Raw genomic sequence first — 24,699 nt, forward strand, 5'->3', positions numbered from 1 at the left:
ACAGCTATTCTAGTCAGGTAAAATCTAATGTTGTATTGAGCTATTACCGTTTGCTTTTCAGATCAGTTCAACACAGATTAAGGTAAGCAATAACAAGATGGCACACAGCTAACGCAAACTAAGTGAAATCTATATACTTTGTAAAGGGGCTTTCAGCAACTTAAGAGGTAAGTATAGCCTAAGGCAGACTTATTCTGGACAGGCTAAAAGCAAGTCAGGGGAAGCAAGACCCAATTGGAGACACGCATACATTTATATCCGTACAGGAATCGTACAGTGGAACCAACAGCATTACTTTTGGGAAGAGGGGAGCCCAATTCACAGGTGAGTAAATTAACCCTTTATCTACTTTTTGTTAGAATGGCCAAACAGTTTCTAAGGAAAGAAAGACTTTACATATAGTGACAGAACACTTTCAAGGTAAGTAAGAACTTTTGTAAATGATCACTCTCATAGGGCAGTTACCAACTAACTCTTTTATAAGTAAGTAAACTTTGCAACACTTGTTCTCTTTTAAACCCTTAAATGACCCAGCCCTTCCCAAATCTAGTAAATGAGTTCTCTCAGATTGAGAAGAGGGACCCTTGTGGTCTAGGGGCCAGCTGCAGGCAAGGTGAGATAGGACTCAGTTGCAGGTAAAGTCAGAGTTCCAGTGGAAGACTGTTCAAACAAGTAAGTATTCTACTTTCAAAGTTAGTTGAAGGTCCAGGGACTTCAGAGAAGACACCCTAGTATGATTCTCTGAACTGGATGGGCGGACTCCCAATCACAAGAAACACGCCAAAGCTACACATGAATCACAAGAGACTTAAGGTAAGTAATACCCAAGCCAACACAGTACCTCAGCACAGAAGACGAGTTTGTAGCAGGACAAAGTCAGGATCTGCAGCCAAAAACCTGGTCACTGGATTCCTTGTCATGAAGCCTGTAGACAGTACCCTGGATGGGTGTTTTCAGCAGGGATCAACACAGAAGGCTCCAGACAAGAGTTTCTTCGCGGCTGGATGCAACTCTGTGGTTTTGGCACACTTTTCAGTAGCCAGAAGACTGAATATCGCTAGTCTGATTCTCCTCGTTTGCAAGGTCCAGCACTCTGGTGAGGGGACTTTCAGGCTCGCTTTATGTCTCTGGAGGTCCGGCAGGATGCCCACAAAGTTTCAGCAAGATTCAGAATTCAGAATACCGTGCACCGCACAATATCTCGAGGTCCCAGGGTATTGCGGTATTGCAGCCCCGCAGGGTTGCAGCATGACGTGGGATGACTCAAAATGCAGGTCTTCTTGACTCTAGTGGATCTCACCAGGCTTTTGGTCAGGGCTGAAGTTTTCAGCGTCCCCAGGTTGATTGGAAGGAAGGGTTACAGCAGGCTCGAGTTACACAGCAGGCTCTCCAGTTGCTGGGAATCGTCTCAGCCATGTTTTCTACACCATCCTCTTCAGTTTTGGTTCCTGTGGTTGACTACTTTTTCAGCTTCCAGGATCAGACTTTTATGCAGGAACCCAGCCAATCAAACAGCAATGCAAAATTCAAGCTTGGGGAGTTGGCAGTCCTTTCAGGACAGCCAGCTTCCCAATTTCAACTGGATTTTAGCAGTCAGGCTGGAAGTCAAAGGGCTGCAGAGTTTTGGACTGCTCCATTGCTTCCTGCCTTCACAGACACTCTGGAGCCTGGGCGGGGAGTCACAGGACTCCTGCCAAAGATAAAGTTAACACAAAAGATGTTGCCACCCTGGATGTCAGGTCAAGGAACAAGAAAGGACAAGGAACGCTAAAATGGCAAAAAAAGAAGACGGGCCATTTTGGTAAAATGAGCACTCTTGTGGAAACAGCCACATTGAAGGTACACTGAATTCATAAAAAGGTTCTCTGCCACCAGCCATTAATGATACGTTTGTCCTTGTAACCTAAATGTTAGATTTAGAATGAGAAAGGGGTACTCAGTATCTCCCCAGCACTCCACAAAAGGTGGGGGCTGCTGGTCTTACATAATAAAATGTAAAAGGGATCCAAAGATCCTTTCTCTCCTTGGGAACTGTAGTTCTCACAAGGTTAGCCAGAGAAAGTTAAAAGGGGAGCCCCTAGGGCAACCCAGCAACAATAGGCAGTATGTGCCAAAAATTGTCAAATAATATAAAATTAAAAAGACACTATGGAGAGTCTTGACACCCATAAAAAGAGTAACTGATTCTGTGAGTGTGCAAAAAGGTTCCCACTCACTGAGGTAAAAGGAATCCACCAGTAAAGCAAAAGGTACTGGGATTGACAGAGGTCAGGAAGATTAATCAATACTAGAACATCTTACCTAACACAGGAGCCAGAAGATCATGTGGGAGGCTGCGTAGACCTAGTTTTAATACACCCCAGTCCTTCTTTTTGAGACCACAACCCATTGCCATGGATGAACACCACCTCAAAACAGAGAAGAACAGTTTGCCAAATGCAGACACATTAGCCCTTGAAAAATTATGTTTTGTGCCAGGACACAGGAGACTGGAAAAGATAAGAGGTTACTGGGGGTTTTAACACCTGTGACTTGAAGAACCGAGAGGGAGAGAGGTAAACAAGGTAAAGTGGAGGAGATAGATAGAGGAAGACTAGTCAGATCAAAGGGAGGGGAGAACAGAGGTGGAAAGGAGAGGTAATTGTGAAGGCTCAGAAATGCGAGGACAACAACTTGGTAAAGGTTTTTCATGAAAAGCCATTTTATCAAATGAAAAGGGTGTGATAAACGCCTCACTTTTCCTAACCTAACGTGAATTTCCCTGCTTATGAAACCAAGGCTTAATTAAAACATTCTAATACACATGGATCTCTGTCCCTCCCACTTATACATACAACAAAAGCATTTCAGGTATTCATATGGCTGTTCACGTTCAACAAAACAATAATTATAACCAAATATTCTTGTAGCCAGGGTCAGATCCCTGTCTGCAGTTTAAAGCCGAATTTCCAAATGAAAGTTCCAGTGAATAAAGTTCTACTTCAAAAGGTAATGCACACATGTTTTTCCCAAAAGCCAAGTTCTGTTTCCAAAAAGTTCCTTCACTTCTGTATATTTTCACTTGGCGTCCTAATTGTCTTAGAAGCCAGTAGAGTTCATCATACATACAATGAATAGTTCAATAATATTTCTCTTGAGAAAGGTAACTACTACATACCCCTTCGGTATATACAACACTGTTTTCATCGGGATGTTTTTTGCACAGTTCATCAAACATAAAGGATGGTTTTGCCAATTTCTTTCCACCACAACCTTACATCACAATAGAGCACTTTAATGTCTTTTTCCTGGTTCACTAACCTGCCAGGACTACCACTAACAATCCAATTCCTGGTACTCGCCTGCCAGGATGAATCTTCTACCACTACTAGCAGTTCTGTGCAATGTAGGTTACTTTCTACAATAATATAATTCACAACTTCTTCCATAAGGCTGTAACACCCATTGGTTCTGTTAGTTCCAACAATTTATTGGCCACATGCAATGCAGGTTATGTTCCTCTACCACTTGACCTTCTCCCCCAGGAGGGTAACCTTCCTGCCCACTTGAGGTTTCTACAATCACATCTAATAACGAATGATTGAAGTGGTTAGTTAGAGCTTTGTTCTAATTCAACATCCTCTTAACTTTGCCAATGGTGGTCACTCTACAGATTTACAATTGCCCCTTCCTTTCTTAAGCAATGATAATTACAGCCTTCGTTAAATATGACTCATTCTTTACTTAGGAAATTACTGTTACAAATGTTGTTTCGTTTTCTCTTAGCATGTGTATTGCGCCAAAATTGCTTTTCATCATTAGTTCAGTATTCAAGAGGTAAGTAAGCGGATAACGGTTCACAATGGAGCTCCCCGGGGTCACCTTTGCAAGGCAAACTCGCAGTTGCTCATCGCGCTTTTGGGTGCCTCGCGCCTTCCTCCACAGGATCTCCATTGCTCCTGCCGTGTCTCAGTGCTCACCAGCCACCAGAGACAAACGCACTGTGTGGAGCGTTTCTCTCTCCCACAAGGCAGCTTGCAACAACAGCGCTTCCCGCTGTGTTACCTCTGCAGTCAGGCTCTTTCTGCTTACGACCCTCTCAGCACCATTAACCTCCAAATGCACGCCGGTGGTCCCGCCATCTTTGCTCTGCTCCTGCTGCACACACGCCCACATAAAACAACTTCTACTATGACTACTGCTACTCCCCTCCTTCCATTGCATCTGCACCTGAGGGGGGATTTTAATAATCCAAATTCCTGTTCAGGTGTAGTGTTTAAGAAACTAGACTGCACATTGCAGTTCTGCACCTCCAAACTCATCTTGCTCGTCCCAGTACCTATGTGATTATGGGACTTAAAGTCCCCAACATCTTCATTCTTTATTTCCTTACATATTTCAGTTTTTGTTAACTTACTTTGTTTCCGCAGGAGTCATCACATAGTACAGTAGGTGGAAGGAGTGGAGAGAGGGGTGAATAGTGGGACTGGTGGAATGAGAGATGAGATGGGAAAATTACTGTGGAAACATCTGCTAGAGCAAGAACCCTTTTAGAAAGTACCTTTGGGAGACAGACAGAAAAGGCTATGTACGGCCTTTAGCCCCTCCTCTAGGAGCAGTTTAGCTTGGACAGTATGGAGCACCTTGCTTTAGTGCAAGCCTTTGGGACAGTGGTGTGGAGTAGGGATGCCTGAGCTACAATGGTGGGAGCCCTGTGCGGGTTGAGGATAAGCACTAGGGCCACCTCTTAATCCTGGCCCACCACCATCCTGCCAAGGTTATTTGAAAATCCTAATAAATTGTGAAAACGTATGTTAGTTGTCGGTGGATTTTTTTAGGCTATCTGTAACACCTTAATTCATTGTGGGGTATGGCCAGCCACTTTCTGTAAACCCAACTTGCCATTTTGCATGACTAAAATATTCCAACCACTGTGTTTAAGTCTGCAAGGGAATTGATTCTGTTGTGTAAGATAATTGAATGTACATTGTGACACGTGCAGTGACAATGTTTCCTCTTGCTTAAATAAAAGTGTGCACACACATCCTCAATGTCCTGCTCGTTTAGCAATGCTTTTAGATTCATCCAGTTGTGTTCATTGCTCTTTTGGTTGTGCCTTTAGTTTTCATCAAATTACTAACACATTTCGTTGTTTCGCATATCTTGTAACATTTTCTGATTATTCTGAAATAAATGTATGAATAACTAAAAAAGAAGATACAATGAAAGTATCTTAAATTAACCATGTGTTGTCGATGCTAAAGCATTACACCACACGTCTAACAGTTACACTTCTTATTTGTAGGATTTAATGGAAAACGGTTCAGATCACAGCAAAATGATGGTGATTGTGAAGAACAATGACTGGAAGAGCCAGGAAAGCAATAGTAAGTTGTATGCGTTCACATCTGATTGGTGACAATCCTTCAATAATATTGTTTGTCAATCACATTTTGAGCATTTCCCACAAACTACAATTGCAAGTCTCTTACATTTCATAAATTGCCTACAAATAGAAGTAAAGAAAGATGAAACTGTGCCAAATGTTTACAAATTCAGTAATATTGACAGCATGAGCATCAACCTAATTGCATAAAAATGTTTATTCTTCAGAAAAAAACCTGCACATTTAATGCAAAGATATTAACATTTTCAAAGGTGGTCTCATTTACTGCACAATAATATTGCAGACTTTTACTCCACATAAAAAACTTTGCTTTATATTGGTTCATATTTCGAGTTTTTTTGCACAACAAGGTTTCACATTGATTTGTGCTGAAAATGTGTATTTGCAGAGTTTCCCTGCAGTAATATAATGTAGAGGGAAGCAATACCTGAAATATACATATTTGAAGTTTGATTATGCTGCAAAAATCACTTGCTGGGGAAATATATTAAACAACCTCTAAAAGCTTCATGATTGCATGAGGTGCAGGTTGTGGCATTGTTTACAATTCCAATGTAAAATGTATCAATACAAGAAAGACTGTGGATGCTTATACTGTGCTTGATGCACTGTATCAGAGTAGCTCCCATAGTTGGTTTCTGATTTGAGTACATGCTGCATTATAGTTTTGTTCTGTTAACATTCAGTTACTTTTCACTAACCCAATGATTCTAGCGTTCAGAAGCTTTATTATGCTTAAAGCATTTGATTTAAGTCCTAGCTGTACATGTAACTAATACTACACGCATTACAGTTCAGAATATAGCGAGTGTGGATGCTGAAATATGACATTAAAGTCACATTTTATTTTTTGGGAGATAAAATGCATTAGAATCGCTTTACCTAACTTGAAACAGTCTGCATAAAACTATTTGGTTGTACGTGCATGCACTTAGTTCCATATTCAAGATTCTACCACAGTACATTTAAACTAGGAATGTCAAAGAAAGGAAAAGGATTGTGTTGGTTAACACTTTTCCAATCAAAGTATGTATTACTTTTTAATTTGATATCATTACATGCCAAGAGTTTGAAGAAGTAAGGAGAGCCTGTTTTGTGTTGTAGATATTCATGTTTAAATCAACATGAGCTTGCCATCTGTAAAGTTACAGCTTTTATTCCGTTCGGCAGGAGATTTGCAGATTGCGCTAGAGAAGGAGCTAGCTAATGCAAAGGAAGAGTTTCAGATTGCTTCCCGGAAGGAAAGAGAAGCCAGAGTGAGTATCAAGGTTGTATGGTAATTGGTCTTTGATTTTTCATAAACATTACCGAAGCTAGACAGGAAATGTATGCCCAATAAATGCTGATGCAGGTAAAAATCGGGAGAAGGATTGTAGGATCAAGTTTCATTTTCCATCTCTCTGATGTAGATCATGTTGTGGGAGTTGTAAGCCTAGATTTGACACATAATACATGTATTAAAAGATTCTGAGGCATTAGAAGAAATATCAAATATGTTCCACTTTCATAAAATGTTGCGGTCACTAGCTACATTTCTTACTGCACCTTTTTACATCCGCTCTCAAATTATATGTAATCACTTGATGAAAGCTTCATCTTTGCCCTTTCTACAGATAATTTCTTTTATTGACAGCTTGAGCTCTCCACTGTGCAATCTCTTGTTGCCAAACAAAATGAAGATCTGCAGGTGCAGGCCGCCGATGTTGAATCCCTGAGTAGGAGTGTCCAGATCAAAGAGGAGCTCATAAAGGTTTGAAAGATAGTCTGCTCACATTAGTGCTACATGTAAAAGCGGCAGTAATCTGTTCTTTTAAAAAATGGAAGGAACTGTGATTTAAATTATTGTCCTTTCATATAACTTAATGTTTGCTAAATTTCTCTTATTGAATGGGTATTCTTGTATCTTTAAAACTGTACGACTCAAAAATATTTTTTTCCGGCAGTATACATAAAGATTAGCTTTCAATGTGGCAATATTCTCAGAAATTCAAATCTTTTAGTTTATGTGAGGTATTAGTGTGCTCTTGTTTCAAGGTGTGTAAGGACAAGAGGACTGCATGCATAGTAAGTACAGAAGTGCCAGTTTGTCCGATTTGTTCACAATACAATGTATGAATGTGATGTCTTGTAAGCTATTTCTGCAGTAGGATCATTTCAAACAATGATTCCAAGGTAAAATGATTGGATCCTGGCAAGGTAGAATCAGCCTGATTTCCTTCCGGAATTGAAAACATGAATATTTTTGAGTTTGCTAACAGTACATATTAGTTGAGCGACTAATGGCAATTGTGCTTGTGTTTAGTAAATGAGTATCATTTAGTTAGGTAGCACCGCATATTAGTTTGCGCTTAGTTGACAATTGAGTTTGTGATGGACCAAATGGAATAGTCATTAGTACTACTGCTGTGATAGCACTCATCAGATTTGTCTAACTCTGACCCTGCAGTCTATAAGAGTTAACCAACAATGTAGTGGCCTGTTCTGTTTGTGTATCCAGTGCAAACTATGTGCAAATAATAGGAGCAGCTGTCAAGAATTGAATAAACACTGTATTTTTGTCCACATGAAAATGGTACGTAGCAACACAACCGTTTTAGCAATGTTGTTTATAACTTTTAGGATCTGCAGGTGCAGTTAGTTAACCCAGAGGATGTGCCAGCTGTCGAAAGCCTGACGCAAGAAGTCTTGAAACTAAGAGAGAAGGTGGCCATGATGGAGTTACATGGCCAAGAGGGATTTGGAAACCGATCTCAGGAGGTAAGACAGATCATGCCTGTTATGCAAGATGTCCTAGTTAATTCACCAGGCGTCTTGTTTCGTTTTCAGTTAAATGCCTTACAAGAACAACCTTCTCAGTGGGAGTGGGGGGGGGCATAGCTGATTTACCACCACTTTGCCAACTTGCATTTATCCCTCATCCTTTGAATATAATGATCATATTTACTTATTTAAAAATAGGATTTTAACATTCTCTTGAACAACCCCCAAGCTATGAAACCAGAGGTTTATAAAGCTAATGGCGTACAGTGGTACAGCAGTATTGGTTGTAGAATTGTGGTGACGAGGTAATTGTGGTGACGAGGTAAAAATATTTGTTTGAATAGTCAAAATATGTGATAAATTAAATGTGTTTTTAAAAAATATTATAACACGATTGTCTTTAGAAAGTAAGCCTTTAATGTACGCTTGGTTGAAATGGGACCTTTTTACCATGAGCATGCATTCAGACTAATGTAAATGTAAAGATTTGTATACATGCAAGTGACACACTTTTTCTATGTTTTATCTTTCGCTTTCACTTTGTTACACTGAATGGTATATATTGAAGGTGCTTTGAAAAAAGATCCTTCCAGAGTGTTGTGCTAAAAGAAATGTTGATGAGGAGTGGCATTGCTGTTTAGAGAAATGTGTTTTGTTGGTTTGTTGTTTGATTCGGAAGTTAGAATATTTGGAATGTAGTTGGTGCCAGTAGTTATTAACTGCATTGAGAGCATTATTGAGAGCATTATTATTGACTCAAAGCAGGTCAACAATGACTTCCATATGATCATACGTCACTGACTCCTATTCTCTTCATGTATTTGTTAGCTCAAACATTTAGGGGTTCTACCACACGCTTGCTAGCTTTAGTTCTTTTCTTTGTTTTGCGCCGACCCTGCCCCCCAGCTAAAGACAGCAGCATTGTTGTTGATTTTTGTTGGATATTTATCTGTCCAAATCAGTTAAAATAGAATACTTTCTTCCACGCAGATACCGCAAAAGGCACAATGCAAATATATTCTGCCAGTAAAATCAGAAAAGAATGAATGAGTTTTTCAAACTGTAATAGGGAATGGTTTTTGTGATGTGGTGCCTAAAATTCCTTTATATGCATTCATCCCCGTCTATATAAAACATTTGTAGGTATCAGGTAATATTTTTGCCAGCAAAAATATCGCCGAACCATATGGTAGTCGGGAACGGCCATAGGCGATATTTTTGGTGGTGAAATTATTAGGTGCGGGGGTGTCTCCCGCACATAAAAAAATGATGCAGGGGTGTCCCCTGCAGGGTTCATGTGATATTTCGCTGCAAAAATATGGTGATATTTTTGCATCGCAATATTTTTCCGCCGAAAATATCACATGGAACCACATTTGTAGGACTTTTGCAAAGAAGAAACCTAGATGGTGTTCAACTTTTAACTGTTAAAACTCCTTTATCCTGAATATGCCATGTGTTCTGTACAACACTTGAGACATGTTCCCTTGTCACCCCCATGAATTTCCAAATCTGCTTTGCTGTTTCTGCTTAACCTTGAACATGCTGTTTTTCACCAGCTTATCCTGATGTTGGAAAGGCTTGTTGCAGAGAGGGCCAGGCTGAATGATGCATTGCAGTCTGAGAGACAACTGTATAGCAATCTGGTGAATTATCACTCTCAGACAAAAAGGTAAGTAAATGCTATAAACTTCTTCAGGTAATGCAGATCCATGCATGCATGATAAGTGGGCCAACAATCCTACTGTGTACCACTCACATATTGCTGTTCTGTTGCATTTCTTAAGAACTGATTGGTGACTGTACCAAATGTAAAGTGTTTGTGTCTCAAGAAAAGGAATACAAGCAGCCGCTCAACCTTGAAATCTTTCTTTCTCTGGTCAGGGTTTATTATATGACATCTTGTTTTTTATATTTAAAGTGATTTATATCAGTACCTCAATGCATAATGCTGTGTATGTCTTCTTTTGAGTGTACCTTATGTATGGTACCCTCTATTTAAAACCCTAACTCTTCAATATAAAAGATAAGTTGATAACCTAAACTGTATTACGCGTGCATCTTGAAATAGCCCCTTTATAGGATAGAAGACAATCACTGTCTAATTATATAGAAGGCAATCACTGCCTAATTATAAGGACTTGAATTATCATACATTGTGTTTATTGTTCTGCTTCTAGAACAACTTCCCATGACGGTTGTGATGATTGAAGCACTGCAAATGTTTCCTGTATTTTCTAATATAGCAATTGGTGGCGAAACCTTAAAGCTCTTTACCAATTCAATGACTGTCTGCTGGATGACCTTCAAAAATGTACTTTATCAAATGTTTTTAGGTTAGTGTCACAGGTAGGTGAATGAGGATCCAGTTCATCCAGCCAAAGGGCAAACATTTTTTTTGAAAGGCTATTTGCCATCCACAGTTCCCCTCTTTGGCTAATATTGCTAAAAACATTGAAAGCTAAAAAAGTTGTCTTGTGCGGGAGGAGTTAAAGGTTGCCAAATGTGGATTTAGATTGGGAGATTAAGTGATTGTGCATAATTTTCAACAGCAATAGAAGTACATTTAGTGGGATTTGGCAGTGCTAGCTGATTTGTAGTTTGATAAAACAAAGAGATTTCCTGACTTTGATCACCCCAACCAATTTTGCTCAATCTGGGTACTATTCATTCAAAGATCCAGAAATAGGAGTAGGATTGCAAACCTAAAGCACACAACCATAATCATGCATTTATGGCATTATGCTGCACTTTCTGTTGGGAGTCTTCCCGACCTCCCCCCACTATCACTGAACTATTCTTGCAGGGGTCTGCAGCCTACACATCTCCAGATGTTTTGGACAACTTCCATGATCTATCATCATTGAATATGCTGTCGGGCTGATGGAAGTTGTAGTCCAAAACATGTGCAGAGCCAAAGGTTGCAGGCCCCTGCTCTAAAGCTCGCTATCTGTAAAGTTAGTTTAGGTACACTTAAGAATTGGAGGAAAATCTGGCCATCATATTTGCAGCAAGAAAAGTGTGGCCAAAAGCAATACAACAGCAATTTTGCTTATTGCTTTTATTTTGGTAATGTTTTTAATAAAAATCTGAATGGGACATATTATGGCTCCTAAAGGATGGCAGAAACAAAAAAGGGAGACGAGTTATGAAGGATTGCGAAAAAGAGAGGTGGAAGCAATAAAGAATTGGGAACGGGAAGTAAAAAGGAAGGCACAAAAAGGAAAAAGAAAAGAAGTGGCAATGGATGAATATAAGTCAGGGGAGTGAGGAGAAAGGCTAATGGAAGGCTGGAGGTAGAAAATGTGAAGGAGATAGAGGATTGTGCAGGTGTTTTCTCTGTGGTTCATCCTTTGTGTTTCCTCTTCCATTTCTCACTTTGTGGTAAGGTAATTATAGGCTTTTGAGGGTGCACTCAAAAATATTCACAAAGGGAAGAAAAACACCTTTGGCCAGCACAGCCTTCGAATCTATTGAGTCCTGTTTTCCTGAACCTGGTTGACCTATGCTATTGCCTCCCCTCTCTCCCAACCAGGACATTCATTTGTTTAACCTGGAACCCAACCCTGTTGGAAAGGAGTAAGCAAAACAAATAGGGACTTAATTTGGAATCTTAATGGGACACCAACTTCATTCCTACGTTATCTCCCATCATCTTATCGCATACACAGTGTTTTGCTTTCATTACACCTGGCGACAGATCCGACAACAGTGCTGGACCCATATGGAAGAGGCGACTGGACCGTCTCCTGGGGCCTTCTCCGGGCACCAGGTGTAACGCTCACCTGATTCCCGTAGAGGCGCCGGTCTTGACTGGGCGTATACCGTATCTTCAAAGGTGATATGTAACACACGGCTGGCTCTTTGGGCTGGACCTCTGTGCACTGTATGTCTGGCTCGAAGGGTAAGATGTCTTAGGTAAGTGAACGCCGTGCTCCCCATCTGCCTCGAGGCAGGGTGCTGTAACCAGTTTCTTCACTGGATAAGGGGAGCAGGCCTCTTGACTTCAGAGGACTGCTGTCCGTCGTTTACTGCACGAACGGTAAGTTTCGAGTAATTCTAATGTCTTTAAAGTCTTTAGTAATGATGTCTCTTGTTTTGCAGGGTTCCGGCGATGGCGGATGGCGGGCGGAAGTGAGTTGAAGATGGAGCCCGTGTGATGAATAGAAGCGCCTGGAAGCACGTAAGTAAGCGCTTGTTGCCTGCTTCACGATACGCTCTAACTGTCTTTTTATTTTGCAGGTACAAGTTCGGGGCGGCTGCAGGGTGCCGGAATACCCACTGGGTTAGATGTGGAAAGGAGTAATGGCACGTGAGTATTAAAGTTCCCCAATGTCTTTAAACGCACCTTGTTTTGTCTTTCAGATGCGGGATGCAGCGCCGAAGGCCTCCGGAGAGTGCGAAGAGTTGGTAAGCTTTTGCCTTTCAGATGCCGGAATGCAGTGTGAAGACCTCCGGAGCGCACGAAGAGTAGGTAAGCCTTTGTCTTTCAGATGCCGGAATGCAGCGCGAGGCGTTGGTGACAGCCGATGGACCAGGTAAGTGAAGAGCTGTCACTGAAGACCGTAATGCTAACCTGTTTTTCTTGTCTTTATAGGTGTTGCTGAAGACTGGATTCAGAATGGTAAGCCTTTTTCCTTAGGCCCAGGATCAGATGCAGAAGACACGATGAGCGTTCTGCTGCTGAGGATGCAGAATAACGCAAAGCAAGATTCATCCATCGGGTGTGGTTTAAATAGCCTCCAGTAGTGCTTAGGTGTCTCCTTCCACAGCCACGCCTAGGTAAGAAAAGAGTTCCTGCTTTCCAGAAGAGTTCCAGTGTTCTGAATCTAGGGAGTGGCTCCTGCCCCACCCAACAGGAAAAGTAGTTCCAAACAGAAGAGGATCAGAGACTCAACTGGCAGGCAAGTAAGCAGCATGGTCTGCTGCAGGTAACTCCACCCAAGCATTATGAGCCCGGCGCTTCCAGCGCTGGGACTGGGCATATTTATGAGCCTGGTGCCACTGGCGCCAGGACTGGGTCCAAAAGGTCCCAATTGGGACTGGTTGGCACTCGGAACCTGGGTTATGGATCTGCTTCCAAGGGAGTTGGGAAAACCCTGACCTTTTGGAAGCAGAGATCATGACAGTACCCCCCTCAAGGCCCCTCCCAAACCGGGCTTCTCCGGGGGTTTTGGCTTGTCAGGAAATGTTCGGTGAAATCTTTTGATTAGGCGAGGAGCGTGGACATATTCAGCAGGTTCCCAGGATCTCTCTTGGGGGCCGTAGCCTTTCCAGTCAATTAGGTAGAATAGTTTAGATTTGGAGATCTTGGAGTCCAGAATGCTTTTGACTTCAAACTCGAGTTCTCCATCAACTAGGATAGGTTTTGGAGATTTGGTTAGTCGGGTTTGAGGTTGCACGGGTTTTAATAGAGAGACGTGGAAGACCGGATGTATCTTCATGTGCAGGGGCAAGTCCAACTTGACCGCTACTGGGTTTACTATGGTAGTGATGGAATAGGGACCAAGGTATCTTGGGTTGAATGTGCGTGGCCCTTTTAGAGGTAGATATTTGGTGGATAACCAGACTTGATCCCCTACTTGATATTGAGGGGCTTCCTTCCGATGTTGATCTGCTCCTTTCTTGTATTGTTCTTTAGCCCTTTGAAGGTGAGAAACAGCTTCCTTAAAGGCTTGGGTGATTGTAGAATGCAGGTAGTCTACTGCTGGTATTTCAAGATCTTGGAGGGGATCCAACTCCGAGGTTCGAGGGTGACTGCCGTACAAAAGAAAAAACGGGGTTTTCCCAGTTCCCGAATGGACTGAGTTATTGTAGGCATATTCGGCTATCCAAAGGATGTCTTTCCAAGTTTTTTCAGTTTGTTGCAGCATGCAGCGTAAATACTGTTCCAGAGTTTGATTGGTCCTCTCGGTTTGTCCGTCGGTCTGAGGGTGGTGACTGGAATAGGAGTCAGTGACGTAGTCTCACATCAATTTGAGCCGACCGACAGCGAAATTAGAACCGAAGGAAAACCGTGCAGTCGGACGATGTTTTCGAGAAATTCTCGGGCCAGAGTTGCTGCTGTTGGCAAGCCTTTGAGCGGAATGAAATGCGCCATATTGGAGAATAAGTCCACGATTACTAGAATCGTATTGTATCCGGAGCATGGAGGTAGATCGGTGATGAAGTCCATAGAAAGCGTATGCCAAGGGCGAGGTGGGATGTCAATAGGGCGTAAGAGGCCTGCTGGTCTTTCCTTTTGACTCTTTGTTTTGGGCGCATACTCCACAGGACATTATAAAGTCTCTGATATCTTTTTTCCAAGACGGCCACCAGAAGTAGCGCTTGATCTTTTCTGAGGTCTTGGCCATACCGGGATGTCCTTCCATTAAAGAATCGTGATAACAAGAGATTACTTTTTTCTGTAAATCTGTGCTGGGTAGGTATAATCGTTCTTGGAAATACAATAAGTTGTCCTTTACTGCAAAGTCCTTTCCCTGCAGATGCCAATTCTGTATGTCTGCTGGAGTTACAAGTTGCCTGGCTTTATCCTTAACTTCCTCTATGGATTCTGTGGCGATTACACCCAGAATTCTTTGTTCGGGAATGATTGGTACAGGTTTAGGGTTGATCAAGTGTTCTTCCACTCCCATCCGAGAAAGGGCATCAGCTTTACCGTTTTTTGTACCAGATCGGTAGGTAATTATGAAGTCAAACTCGCCAAAGAATAATGCCCAACGGAGTTGTCTAGAGGATTGGGCTTTTGCGGTTTTCAAATATTGCAGGTTTCGGTGATCCGTAATCACAGTAACGGTGTGTCGGGCCCCCAGCAGATAATGCCGCCGAGCCTTAAAGGCAGACTTGATAGCCAGAAGTTCCTTGTCAGTAATCGTGTAATTGATTTCAGGAGGCGAGAATTTGCGGGACCAAAATGCCACGGGATGCAACTGATTGGTTACCGGGTCCTTTTGTGATAGAACTGCCCCCATGGCAAGGCTTGAAGCATCAGTTTCCACGATGTAGGGGAGTTCGGGGCGAGGGTGTTTTAAGATTGGTGCAGAGATAAATTTAGTCTTCAAATCCTGGAAAGCTTGTTGCGCCTCGGTAGACCATTCAAAACGTTTGTTTTTCTTTAACAAGGCAGTGATGGGCTGGACTATTCGAGAGAATTCGGGGATAAACCTGCGGTAAAAGTTAGCGAAGCCTAACATGCTTTGCACACCTTTTACGGAGGATGGTGATGGCCATTTGAGAACTGCATCGACCTTCTTTGAATCCATACGCACTCCGCCAGGTGATATGAATCCCAAGAATTCAACTTCAGTCACGTTGAAAACACATTTTTCCAACTTAGCGAAAAGTTTGTGTTGACGCAATCTTTCGAGGACCATTTTCACGTGTTTCCGATGTTCAGATTCCGATGGAGAATAAACGAGGATGTCGTCAATGTAAACAACAACACACACATCTATGAGCTCTCTGAGGACATCGTTCATATAATATTGAAAGGCGGCCGGGGCATTACAAAGTCCGAAGGGCATGACCTGATATTCAAATAGCCCATACTTGGTGCGGAAGGCCGTCTTCCATTCATCGCCCTCTTTTACTCATACCAAGTGGTAATCTCCTCTAAGATCCAGCTTTGTATATATGCATGCTTTTCTGACTTGGTCCAGGAGTTCAGGGATCAAAGGTAACGGATATCTATTCTTAACGGTTATCTGGTTCAGGGAGCGAGAATCTATACAAGTTCTAAGGTCTCCTTCCTTTTTTGGAACGAAGAACAAAGCTGAAGAAGCAGGGGACTTGGAAGGACGAATAAACCCATTTGCCAGGTATTGATCCAGGTATTGTCGAAGGTGAAGGTTCTCAGGCTCGGTGAGGGCATAAATTCTACTACAAGGAGGAGTAGATCCAGGTATCAGGTCGATCTGGCAGTCATAAGACCTATGAGGAGGTAGAGAGTTAGCCTGATCCTTCCGGAAAACATCTTGGTATTCTAGGTATTCGGGAGGTAACTGGGGAGTCTCTGAAGAAATTGCTGCCAGTGCAACACCAGGTGGAGGGTGACAAGTAGAGACACATTCTGGAAACTGGACCGTTCTTGCTCGCCAATCGATCAGAGGATTGTGTTTCTCTAACCAAGGTATTCCTAGAATAATCTGAAACTGAGGGGCCTTGATCACATCGAACACGATCTTCTCATGGTGTCCATCTTGACTTACTAGCGTCACTTCTTGAGTGGTATGCGTTACTGGCCCGGAGGCTATCTCCGTACCATCCACCGTAGTAATGACGTCCTTTACAGCCTTGGGACAAAGAGTTAGATTCATCCTCAAAACCATTTCATGATCCACATAATTGCCGATGGCACCGCTGTCGACGTAAGCTTCAATTGCATGTAATCGATCCGGATTATCAGGGCTAATGAGGACCATAGGTATCACGAAATGCGAGGTCACAGAACTGGTTTTCACGCTCGGCAAGAGGACCTCTATTCTTGTCGGGCGTGGTCGTTTCCCTGCTCAGAGTTTGTAACTTTGGTAACTGCAGCTCCTACTGCCTTCTTGGCAGGTTTCACCGGACAGTCTCGAAGAAAGTGCCCTGAGTTTCCGCAATAGAGGCATAATTGCAACTGTTTTCTCCTTTCCCGCTCCTTTTGTGTTAGAGGACCTTTCAGACCCCCTATTTGCATGGGTTCCCCGGAATCTACTCCTTTGGAAGGAGTTGGCGGTTTGGAAAATACTCGAGCATCAAACTTGGAACGATCGGCCTTCCTGTTCTGCAGTCTGTGATCTATTTGAACGACTAAGTCTATATAGTCCGAACAATCTTGTGGGGGATTCACTACTGGGGCTAACACATCTTTGAGCTCTCCGCGTAGACCTCTATAAAACAGCGTAATCCTTTTGTCCTCAGGCCAGTGAGTTTCCACTATCAGTCTGTTGAAAGACGCAATATAAGCCAAAAGGTCTTGATTACCTTGTCGCAACGAAAGAAGCTCATTGTCCAAGGCCTGCCCCTGTGAATGTCTTGCGAACAGTTTTTCCATACTGAGCTGAAAAGCTTGAAAATCATGGAGGACCGGATCATCTTGATTTACTAGAGGGATCGACCAGTCTGCCGCTTTGCCACTAAGGTACGAAAGCTACTTTAGCTTGATCAGTTGGAAAGGCTGCTGGCCGGCATAAGAAATGCAACCGGCACTGATTGATAAATACTGCAAACCTCTTTGGGTCACCAGAAAATCGTTCGGGCGGAGCCAGAGGTACATTCCCAGGTAGGTTGATCTGCACTGGATTCATAGAGGATGTAGAAGGAAGATTTCCCCCAGATGCGGGTAACGGGGTCTGTCCGGCTTGTGACTGTAGCAATTGTCTAGCGAGATCATCTGTTCGCTCCTTGGAAATAATCAGTTCCCTTCTTAGAGCGTTCGTTTCCTGACGGGCTGCATGCACTTAGTTCCCCAAGTAACTGGGCTAGCTGGTCGGTATCCGAGGTTTCCATAGCGCCTGGACGGGAGTTTTGTGGTAGGCTTTGCGTTCTGTAACGCTCACCTGATTCCCGTAGAGGCGCCGGTCATGACTGGGCGTATACCGTATCTTCAAAGGTGATGTGTAACACACGGCTGGCTCTTTGGGCTGGACCTCTGTGCACTGTATGTCTGGCTCGAAGGGTAAGATGTCTTAGGTAAGTGAACGCTGTGCTCTCCATCTGCCTCGAGGCAGGGTGCTGTAACCAGTTTCTTCACTGGATAAAGGGAGCAGGCCTCTTGACTTCAGAGGACTGCTGTCCGTCATTTACTGCACGAACGGTAAGTTTCGAGTAATTCTAATGTCTTTAAAGTCTTTAGTAATGATGTCTCTTGTTTTGCAGGGTTCCGGCGATGGCGGATGGGGGCTGATGTGAGTTGAAGATGGAGCCCGTGTGATGAATAGAAGCGCCTGGAAGCACGTAAGTAAGCGCTTGTTGCCTGCTTCACGATGCGCTCTAACTGTCTTTTTATTTTGCAGGTACAAGTTCGGGGCGGCTGCAGGGTGCTGGAATACCCACTGGGTTAGATGTGGAAAGGAGTAATGGCACGTGAGTATTAAAGTTCCCCAATGTCTTTAAACGCACCTTGTTTTGTCTTTCAGATGCGGGATGCAGCGCCGAAGGCCTCCGGAGCGTGCGAAGAGTTGGTAAGCTTTTGCCTTTCAGATGCCGGAATGCAGTGTGAAGACCTCCGGAGCGCACGAAGAGTAGGTAAGCCTTTGTCTTTCAGATGCCGGAATGCAGCGCGAGGCGTTGGTGACAGCCGATGGACCAGGTAAGTGAAGAGCTGTCACTGAAGACTGTAATGCTAACCTGTTCTTTCTTGTCTTTATAGTTGTTGCTGAAGACTGGATTCAGAATGGTAAGCCTTTTTCCTTAGGCCCAGGATCAGATGCAGAAGACACGATGAGCGTTCTGCTGCTGAGGATGCAGAATAACGCAAAGCAAGATTCATCCATCGGGTGTGGTTTAAATAGCCTCCAGCCACGCCTAGGTAAGAAAATAGTTCCTGCATTCCAGAAGAGTTCCAGTGTTCTGAATCTAGGGAGTGGCTCCTGCCCCACCCAACAGGAAAAGTAGTTCCAAACAGAAGAGGATCAGAGACTCAACTGGCAGGCAAGTAAGCAGCATGGTCTGCTGCAGGTAAGTCCACCCAAGCAATATGAGCCCGGCGCTTCCAGCGCTGGGACTGGGCATATTTATGAGCCTGGTGCCACTGGCGCCAGGACTGGGTCCAAAAGGTCCCAATTGGGACTGGTTGGCACTCGGAACCTGGGTTATGGATCTGCTTCCAAGGGGGTTGGGAAAACCCTGACCTTTTGGAAGCAGAGATCATGACACCAGGTACAAGCCCTGCAACTGCTGTTTCAGGCGAGGACACGCCTGCTCGTCGCGTCTCTCTCCCTCCTTAACATCCCTCACTTTCAAGGAATCGAGGAGACTGGATGATGGCCCAATCCTAAGATACGGATTGAAAGGAGCAATGCCAAAGCTTTACTGACCTAGTCCTCAAGATGACAATGTTACCATAGTCATTGAAACCGGTTGACCCTGTTTTACTTGTTGATGATATCCATTAAAAACTGCTAGGATACTTGATTTGCAAGAATTTCACACCTGTCCTTGGTGACAGGTCTTTAAGAGAGCTTTAGCTCCTGCTTTGAACTTTTTAAACATCCAGTACATATATGTCCTGATAACATATTGCAATGCTGGTTAATAAATTAATATGAAATTCCCCTTAGCAATGTTCATCTCATGAACATATATAAACGGGGACATTTGTTCCCCTGTCATGGGTAACTATCCCTGTGGTTTTTAATAAATGTACGCCTCAATGGTTGCATACTCTTAAGTAGGGACAGTTTTCTCCCTCTTTCCTTTTAGATAGGAGGCGCATCACTGTCAACCTAGGGACAGCAGCCCCCCCCCACCCGACAGGGTCAGGGTGTGCTTCCGCTGAGGGACAGTGTTAGTGGCCTTATAAGTAACATCGTTGTTTGAGCCAATATGTACTAGAGTGAAGGAGTAAGAACAGGACTACAGAGAAGGGAAACGTGGTCTTCATGGCAACTGTTTTTGTTTCAGGTATAACATTTGCCAGAAGATTTTGTTAATGTCTGGCGCTTTCCTCTAAGAAGCCTTATGTTCTCCTTCAGAGGGGCAACTTGGTACTTCCTTTGATTCCATCCTTCATGCCACAAGTCCTTTCTGCCTTTTGTATTAATCAAGAATTCATATTTGCTGACTTCTGTTCTGGACCTCATGCTTGCTAAGATGAAGAAACATTGCAAAACTTTGATGTTTTAAGTGTGCTAAAATTGGACCTTTAGGGGAGAAAACCTGTGCCTGAAAAAGACAAAGCAAAGGCAACTCTAGCTAGATTGTTTGCAAAATATCTAATTCCTACAAACTGCAGTTGATTCATATACTTTGGATGCTTCATCTACATCCCACCAGTTAAGTTAAGACAGCGCTATCTTAGAAATATGTAGGGCAGTCATGTGGCCAGCTTCCCCTTACTACTTCAGTGGTCCTTCTAGAAGGAATTCAGCTTTTTGACTCAATGTTTAGTGTCTGTGACTCCATCCCCCCACCCAGAACATTAATCAGTTTAACCCCGCATTGAACCATGTTGGGAAGGAGTAAGAACGGGAATACAAGACTAACGTGAAGGGAAATATGGTGTTCATGGTGACTCAGGACTTCCATCCCTGCAAGCCCTTGTTGTGTTCCAGGCTTACTGGTATGAAGTAAAAAAAAAGCCTATAAAATGAGGTTGTAGCGGTTAGTGTTGCAGGGGGATGGTGGGGAGCAGCATAGCTGTGATATGTGATGCAGCAGTCTTTTGGTAGATGAATTTGAGGTATAAATGTCTATTTCCAACTGTGGGATGGAGGGGGTAAGACTCAGACTCCCATGAAGGCTGTTTTTCTTGTTTACGGTACACATATGATATAAAACAATGGTGTGGAGGGCCTTCTACTGAGTACGAACATGGGCCAAATACCCTGCTGTATGGAATTTCTCCCACTCGGGAGGGTCTATTGCACCATTCACGAAGGAGAAATATCGATTTGCATGTCAGTCTGGTCCTACCCAGAAGGACAGTCCGGAACCGAAATGCTAGGCAACTCCAGGCACATGTTTCGGCCTAGTCGGACCTCATCGGTGATGTGAAGCTGAGCCTCTTTAAGGCACAGTGAGCAAGGGGTCCACGTCTGGATTACCCTGGGTTACTTAGGGTAAAACTACACATTTTACAAATTAAACATGCATGTGGGAGCCCCTCTACTTAGTATAAACAAACATAAGGTATAACCCATCTAAGTGATCTTTTTTTATTAGATGCCAATGGCAAACAATATTTACATGGCTCAAAACTAATTTCAGTGGAAGCAGCTTTTCTGTGTAGCAAAATTATATTTAAGTAGTTTAAAAGCCGAGCACTGCAGTATATAATTGTATTCTAAAGTGCATTATACAGTCGTAAAATAGTGTTCCCATCATTTAATATACCAAATAATAGCCACCATGTTGATGATTCTTACTTATACCTTACTCGTTTTAGCTGATGACAAATTCAAGTACTATGGTCTGAAAACAACTTAGGAGGAGGAGGATGAGTAATATCTTCCAAAGTCTTTTCACACGCCACTGCATACCGCAATTCCCACCAATACAGTAACTCTTCCCCAGCAAACAGAGTCTCTCAAGTGCTCACTAATTAACGTAAGATCACTGGGTGCTGCAAGGAACTCATGTTGGCAACATCAAAGGCAGACACAAGTGATCACAGTTCAAGGGTGTTAAACTGTAAACGCAGGGTGGAAAAACACCTAACCTAAATCTAAGATGGGCGCAAGCGTCGACCATCAAATGAAAAATGAGGCAGTCCTTGTGGCATTGTCAAAATAAAAGGGCCTATACTAAGTAAAACCTAGTGCCAATTCCTTACAACTAATTACTCAAAGAGTGTTGGATAAGGGTTCAATAAAGAAAGAAGTGTTCACAAATAATAAGTCAAGATGTGATTACCAGGGGTCTCCCTTCCCCACGTTTTAAGCACGGGACAAGGTTGAACCTTGGAGCACAGCACACGCTTGAGCTTTCTCAGCACGAGTTATCAATTCTGTTCCAGCTATCAGGTTCCTCGATGGATGAGTCTCTTTTCAATAAAAAGTCTCTTGCCTTCGAGGACCTTATGTAGTCGACAACAAACACACAAAAAGGTCCTTTCTCAATGGACTTCGGGTGAGAGCTTTTCATCCTTGGATCTCCCTCGACCAGGCTTGGACCCACTTGACAAGGGTGACCATTCACTTCCCCTGGTCTTCCAATGCTTTTTACTTTCACAGTTCCTAATGTCTTTTTAAGCAATTCTTCAGTCTTCGCCCTCGATTGTCGGCTTCCCTCTGCCGGGTTCTTTCCTGCCAACTTTTCACTGTAGACACCCCTTGGTCGGGTTCACTTTGATTAATGCGCTATTCTTGTCTGCTTCCCTCTGCAGGGTTCACTCTCACCAACTTCTACAGACAGTTCACTATGGGACCTTAGACTTCGCCCGGTCTCGTTAGCATCCGTCTGCTGGGTTCACTCTTGCCAACTTTTAACATTCATTAGCATCCCTCCGCCTGGGTTCACTCTTGCTAACTTTTAACAAACAGTTAATGTATTGGTTTTCACTATGCGCGATTCCGTGGAGGAGGGTCTTGTGTACCGTAGACATCTGCTGCAACAAACGGTGGCCTTTGTTTGCGGTCTTATGTTTCCGATTGCAGAGGTTTCACGGGCCTATATCGGAAAAGGCAAGGTCACGTCTCTCCTCGTCACCCTCTCGGTATTCGTCGTCTTTCGCCTCCTTTAGAACTGCGTGCTGAGTTAGCCCTCATGTTGTGCGGTCTGCCTTGCTCGTCCTGTGCTCTCGTACTCTGCTTTTTATCCCTGTGGGAAAGGGCCATCAGGTGTCTGTGGTTCTGGTCAATTGCCTGACTTGGCCTGGCCCTTGTATTGGGAGATGTCAGGTAAACAGCTCTGGTGTTAATCCGTTGTCTTTTGCGTCGGAAAGGGAGGGGGGCAGTGTTTTGGAATACCCTACGTGGTAGGATAGGAAAAAGATGTTGAAAGAAGGGGGATATCGTGTCCCACCCGTCGGTGTCCCACTCCCCAAGGACCCCCATCTAGGTGATCCTCCCTCACTGTTGCACCCCCAGGAACTGGATCCAATAGTGATGGCTGTGTCTTGACCACCTGGATGACTGATCCCCGGAGACTAGCTAGGGAGACATCTTCAGGTTTCTCACAGTGCACATGCAGTGACATCTATGACCTTATCCTGTTTTTTGTTTTAACTTTATTTTTGTATTTTCAAAAACCAAAATATAACATAACATACATGGAATTACTTGTGCTTCTCGTTCCCGCCCTCCCTCCATTGCCCTCCGTCCCCTTTCGCCTTACAACCAAGCATGGGTCTGCAGTGGTTCGTGGTTTATTGTATTGTTCATGGTGGGACTTGCGTCCGTGGGATTCCGAGGGATTCCGAGGAGGTTCAGGTGAACCCACGTGAATCCCTCGTGATGCATCTCGGGAAGCCTCACTGTCTCCGTTGGACATTAGATAAGCTATGTAGGGGCCCCAGATGTCAGGCGGGCGTGTAAGGGTAACAGTTTGGTGAAGTTTGTTTCCGTGTCTTGGCAGTATGATATATCATTCAGCCATTACTGTGCGGTCGGCGCGGGACCCCTCCCCCAGGACATCGCAATTCTTCTGCGTGCCAACAGTAACATCTATGACCTTATCCTTGAGCTGCACCTTGACGTCTTCGTCACCACTGAGTCCTGGCTCCATTATGCCTCTGGCCCCTTGCTTTCCATGGCCATCCCACCTGACTATTCTCTCTGACCGACTAGATGGAATAGGAGGTGGAGTAGCCCTCATTGCCAAATCTTCCCTAAATTTCAGGGTCTGCCCACTACCTTCCACCCCAAGGTACGAAATGCTATTACTAAAGCTGAAAACTCCCTCCGCACCCCCAAAGCACAGTCAACTGGCTCCTGATCTACAGAAAATGCAGTGGACCTAGCCTCCCCGATTTAGTCTTCCCTCTCCTGATCACGCCACTTAAACCTCTCACCAAATTCATTATATTTGGAGACCTGAATCTTGGATTCAATGATACCACTGACAACAAAACTACCGCGCTCAGCGACAAGAATTTCACCCAAATTATCATGGACCCTACCCATTCAAAAGGTCGTATGACTGACTGAATACTCACCGCCAATTCTAACATCAATATTACTTCCATTGATCTTGTCCGTGGATGAACCGTTTCCTCACCAACTTCAATCTCTCACTGTTGAAGATCCACAAAACACCCTGCACGCCATTTAGCCCTATCCAAGTTCGCAACGCACGTAACCTGAAGGCAGCATGAGGATCTTAAACCATCCCTCTTTGCCTCACTCAACACTAATTTCCCACCTGACTCACAATCGGCACATGACCTGGCCAGCCACTATCACACCTGCATGCTCCAAGCTCTTGACCAGCTTGCGTCGATTAAATCTAAAATTCCTGGTTTTCGGAGGAAATGGTCATTCTACGCAGAGAAAAAAAAGCCCAAGAGCATCTATGCAAGAAACATCTCTCTACACTGGACTGCCAGGCTCCCGCCATGACGGCCTCTAATTACAAGAAAGCAGTCTTTACTTGCAAATCCAATAGCTACAATGGCAATTGTAAATGCAGTTTGAATAGTAAAGAATTATTTGCAATTCTTAGAGAGCTGGAAACGGCCTTCCCACCCATCGTTGGCACACGCTCTGATAGACTGGTGTATGACGATCCAAAACACCATCACCCAAAAAATTGACTCACTTCTTACTAAAATTAGCACTAAAAAAAACTTACTCGCCAACAAAGTACATCTGCCCGACCTGCTTGCTCCACCCTAGTGAGACTTCCACTATCAATGCCCCCATCTTCAGTTCTAATGCCTCTTTCGCTACTAGCATAGTGCCCTCCTCCATCAT

At 43.6% G+C, this 24,699-nt stretch overlaps 1 protein-coding gene across 15 annotated transcripts in view; it reads left to right on the top strand.

The window, feature by feature from the left end:
- The window catches only part of PDE4DIP (phosphodiesterase 4D interacting protein), a 1,465,918-nt gene that overhangs the window by 1,159,290 nt on the left and 281,929 nt on the right, over positions 1-24,699 (top strand). For all 15 annotated transcript variants that reach the window (XM_069641322.1, XM_069641325.1, XM_069641324.1 and 12 more), the window contains 5 exons: positions 5,285-5,366; positions 6,557-6,642; positions 7,020-7,136; positions 8,006-8,143; positions 9,706-9,818. In XM_069641322.1, the coding sequence (XP_069497423.1) occupies positions 5,285-5,366; positions 6,557-6,642; positions 7,020-7,136; positions 8,006-8,143; positions 9,706-9,818 (536 nt within the window). The remainder of the gene's footprint in view (positions 1-5,284; positions 5,367-6,556; positions 6,643-7,019; positions 7,137-8,005; positions 8,144-9,705; positions 9,819-24,699) is intronic.

The sequence above is a fragment of the Ambystoma mexicanum genome, chromosome 1q (genome assembly GCF_040938575.1).
Source record: "Ambystoma mexicanum isolate Mex_15411 chromosome 1q, UKY_AmexF1_1, whole genome shotgun sequence".
In the NCBI taxonomy this organism is placed as follows: domain Eukaryota; kingdom Metazoa; phylum Chordata; class Amphibia; order Caudata; family Ambystomatidae; genus Ambystoma; species Ambystoma mexicanum.